The sequence below is a fragment of the Galeopterus variegatus genome, unplaced genomic scaffold (assembly GCF_000696425.1).
Source record: "Galeopterus variegatus unplaced genomic scaffold, G_variegatus-3.0.2 Scaffold5124, whole genome shotgun sequence".
NCBI classification, from domain to species: Eukaryota; Metazoa; Chordata; class Mammalia; order Dermoptera; family Cynocephalidae; genus Galeopterus; species Galeopterus variegatus.
The window spans coordinates 72,962-77,521 of NW_007731235.1; the positions used below are offsets into that span (position 1 = coordinate 72,962).

Below are 4,560 nucleotides of genomic sequence, written 5' to 3' on the forward strand. Positions count from 1 at the left end.
AAAAAAAAAAACAAAAAGACAAAAAAAAAAAAAAAAAAAAAAAAGGGTAAATTGTATGGTATGTAAATCATATCTCAATAAAGCTGTTTTTCAAAAAAATGTCCACCCATCTCCTTTCCTGTTGTCTCATATGCACTCACACACTTGGCTCCAGCTACTAGACCGAGACAACTCCCTGAACTAGCCCCACTCACTCACCTCCGGGCCGTCACCACTGCGTCTGTGTCCTCAGAATGCTCGTCCCCCTGCCCTTCCCGAGTCCTTTAGGATTGGCTTAGACCCATCTCAGTCTTCCTCTAAGAAGACTGGGTGGGTGCTCCCGCTCTGGCATCGAGAGCCCCAGCAGCACTTTCACACTGTGTGTTGCCAGCCTGTCTCCCTGTGGATGCCCCACAGCAGGAGGCTTGTCCTCACACTGCAGCCCAGGGTCTAGCCCAAAGTCTGGTAGACACTCAAAAACCACCTGTCCAATGAAGGAGGAGAGGAAGAGGAGCAGAAACCACATATAAGACCCTCATTCCTAAACAAACTGGTTGGGCCAGTTTCTAAAAGATAACAAATGAGACTTGCATCCACCTTCAGCAATCCCTATTGCGGCTAGCTGCACACACCACATGGTTTTGGAGCACATGGGAGCTGCATTTCTGCCTAGTATTACCTTTCTGCTACCAGGTGGAGCTGGGTCAAAGATTCGGGTCTGCATCTCACTGGGAAGAGCAGAGTACACTGGGAGGATAATCAACTCTGGAACATCAGGTCCCAGGGATTTCATTCTTTCATATAGGATTTCGCAAGCAGTATCGATCTCTTCCTGACCAGTCAAGAAGACCAGGATATCACCTATGAGGAGAATGGAGCATTAATTTACTTCCTAACTGTGTGTGTTCTATACAAAGACTACAGCAATATTAACAGACTTCCAAATAACAGAAAATACACATTCATATTCTGATCTCTAAATAAACCAAGAAAGTATATCTATCCATGTTTAAATAGGTGCATTTAAACCCTGCACACCATAATTTATATTTTTACTACCACCGTTTCAAACATGCAAGCCTGAGACTTACAGAGAGCCCAATATTTAAAAGGCATTTCTTAGAAGATTAGCAAAAAAAGATACTCTTATTAAGACTTTTGGCCTAATAGAAAAAAAAAATGCTCTTTTCCCTTACCTGGTGGCTCTGTTAAATGAATCTGCATGACAGTGATCAGACTGGCATCCAGATAATCTGTCTCAGGTTCCTTTGTGTACAGTATTTCCACTGGATATGTTCGACCCGGGATGGTGAAGATGGGAGCTTCATAGAAGTACTGAGAAAATTTCACTGCATCCAAGGTGGCTGAAGTGACAATCAGCTTCATGTCCTGCCGCTTCTGAACCGTCTAAAGGGAAATGCAATGTGGCTTACCAAAAAGGGCCAACCAAAAAGGTACAAGTACTCAATTCCAATTCCCAGAATTCAGTTTTCAACAGATAGAATGGTCACAAAAGAGTGCCTCGTTACCTTTTTCAACAATCCAAAAAGCACATCAGTGTGAATCGTCCTCTCGTGTGCCTCGTCCAACATGATGATCGCATACTGGGTGAGGTCAGGGTCAATCAGACACTCTCTGAGCAACATCCCGTCTGTCATGTACTTGATGACTGTTTCAGGGCTGGTGCAGTCCTCGAATCGAATGGTGTAGCCCACCTAAAGCAGAATAGAAGTGAAAAAACTAGGACATGAACCTCTCCTTTTTGCAATCACCAAGCTAAATTTCTACCCAGTCAGACCATTACTCATAATCTTAATAGGTAAGAATTTAACAAAGACTGACAGTAATTTCCTCATAGTAAACTCTGCCTTCAACTTGACCCTTAGCAAATGTATGATGACAGTGAGAAACCTCTCTCCCTTACGGGAGAAAATAGTAGTAGTATTCCCATTTTACAGATAAAGAGATCCAGGTCTTTGTATTTTTCTTCTGGCATTCCCAGTACAGCTTCGCTATCCACTTACCTCTTGGCCTAAGCAACAACCAAACTCCTCCGACACTCTTTTGGCCACCGACATGGCTGCCACTCTTCTGGGCTGGGTACACCCAATCTTGCCCCTGGAAGTGTAACCTGCCTCTGCCAGGTACTGAGTGATCTGGGTTGTCTTCCCAGATCCTGTCTCTCCAATCACAATCAGGATCTGATTGTCATGGACAGCCTGAGGGCAACAAAATACAAATATGTAAATAAATATACATATAAATATGCAAATATGGTCATTAAAATTTGCCACACATTACTTTGGAGTGAAACAATTAATGCTTATATTCTGTAACACTAATTGAGAAAAAGGGGTCATACACACACAGATAAAGAATTCAAAAGTAAATTTAAAAAGATACATAAAGGGGCCGGCCCGGTGGCGCACTGCTACAGCGCGCCGCTTGGGAGCGTGGCGGCGCTCCCGCCGAGGGTTCGGATCCCACATACAGACCCGTTCCTGCTCACTGGCTGAGCGAGGTGTGGGCACAACACCGAGGGTTGCGATCCGTTGCCGGACACGAAAAAAGACAAAAAGGAAAAAAAATATAAATAAATAAATAAATAAAAAGATACATAAAAATTGTTCCTTTCCATGGCCACTTCCAAATCTCCAGTACCTCTCCCACAAAAGTTATCTTATTTCTTATTTCCATAGTTTGTAACAACAGAGGATTGCAATCAACCTACACGTCTAATAATACAGGACTAGTTAAATAAGCCAGAGCAGATACACATGACAAAGTACTAAAATGGCACTCAAAAGAAAAAAAAATAAAAAAGGACTAGCCTGTTAGCTCAGTTGGTTAGTATGGTGCTGATAACACCAAGGTCCAGGGTTTGAACTCTGTACCAGCCAGCAGAACAGTGTATATAATACACTGCCATATACAAACACACACAGAACACATATAAAACATACATGTGTGTATGCATACATATACATTTATACTTGTTGATATAAATATATGATATTGTTGAAAGGATTCACTGAAAACTAGTAAACTAGTTGCCTCAAGGAAGGTTTGGTGTTCTTAAAACCAGAACTCCAGAATATGGAAATGAGTACCTGAAGCAAAGTCCTTGCCTATATGGATTCATTGGCCAAGTGTCCCCATTTTCAGTTACTGATCAGAGCTGTTGATCCACGCAATACAATACTCTACCCACCTGGAACAGCTCTATGGTCACCCAATCCAAAAAGATTTATTACCTCATAGGAAAAAAAATTTGCACACTAATATACCTTTTTTTAAAGGTACTTGGAAACATTTTCTGTTTTTTTCTTTATCCCTTTTGGAAGAACCACTTCAAATATGCACATACCTGTCCAGCTATTTCAATTTTAAAATCTCATCCTTCTTTAGAAAATACCATTACTCTTCCACCAATTTTTCATGAAAGGGCTTCTCACCTGGACCAGCTGCTCCTTCAGTTTGTAGATGGGCAGGCTCTCCCTCTGCTCAATGATTGACATCTGGGTCTTTTTTCCATAAGAAGCTTTGTTGCCCCCAAAGGCATGTTTCTTCCACTCGGGAATGTCATTGGGCATCATCCCAATACCCCTCATGTTGGCAGCAATCTGCCTACCTTCCGCTGCAAAGGAAAACAGGCAACTTAGTATTGTCCTCCAGATGTCCCCAGGGCAAAAAAAGGAAATGGCAGGTGGGCACCACACATGTCTCAGTGCAGTCCGATCTTTGCCCAAGGGCACTCAGAGAAACAAATTAATGTGAAGAAAAGAATACAGTCACCACAAAAATGGTAAATTTTTGCAATGATGAATCTGCTAACTACACTGACTTGATCACTACTCACTGTATACAGGTATTGAAATATAGCTCTGTACCCCATAAATATGCACAATCAGTACATTTCAATTAAAAAATAAATAAATTTCCTTAAATGAAAAAAAAAGAAAAGAAAAGAATACAGAAGTGGCAGTAGGGGCAGGAGAGGGAAAGAGACCTTAACAAGTGGTGCTGCCCACCTGTGATGTCTCCTGATAGAAAAAAGGTTAGATCAGAGAAATGAAGATCTGATCATTTGACCCTAGGATTCTTTTTTTTTTTTTTTAAATAACTGTGACACTGAGATGTAATTCATATCCCATGCCACCCTTTTCAAGTGTCCAACTCAGTGGTTTATTGTATATTCAAAATTGTGCAACCATCTCCACTACCTAATTTTAGAACATCTTTATTGCCCCCAAAACAAACCCCATACCTGTTAGTAGTCACTCTCCGTTCCCCTGGCAACCACTAATTTACTTTCTATCTCTGTGGGTTTACCTGTTCTGGATATTTCATACAATATGTGCTCTTCTGTGTCTGGCTTCATTCACTCAGCTTAATGTTTTCAAGGTTAATCCTGGAATTACGGCTTGAGTAGGGAGCAAAAGAACGAGCAGAATTTTACTGCCTCTCTAGAATACGCAAATAGTTTATAAATTTGACGGCAAAAGACAGCTATGAAAATATACTTGGGCTGGCCCGGTGGCGCACTGCTACAGTGCGCCGCTTGGGAAGCGTGGCGGCGCT

At 41.7% G+C, this 4,560-nt stretch overlaps 1 protein-coding gene across 1 annotated transcript in view; it reads right to left on the reverse strand.

The window, feature by feature from the left end:
* Positions 1 to 4,560, reverse strand: part of DHX8 (DEAH (Asp-Glu-Ala-His) box polypeptide 8) — a 30,107-nt gene that overhangs the window by 11,950 nt on the left and 13,597 nt on the right. The window contains exons 12-16 of the mRNA XM_008588959.1: positions 3,435 to 3,616; positions 2,004 to 2,198; positions 1,509 to 1,694; positions 1,176 to 1,386; positions 659 to 840 (exon numbers count right to left, since the gene is read on the reverse strand). Coding sequence (XP_008587181.1) covers positions 659 to 840; positions 1,176 to 1,386; positions 1,509 to 1,694; positions 2,004 to 2,198; positions 3,435 to 3,616 — 956 coding nt within the window. The remainder of the gene's footprint in view (positions 1 to 658; positions 841 to 1,175; positions 1,387 to 1,508; positions 1,695 to 2,003; positions 2,199 to 3,434; positions 3,617 to 4,560) is intronic.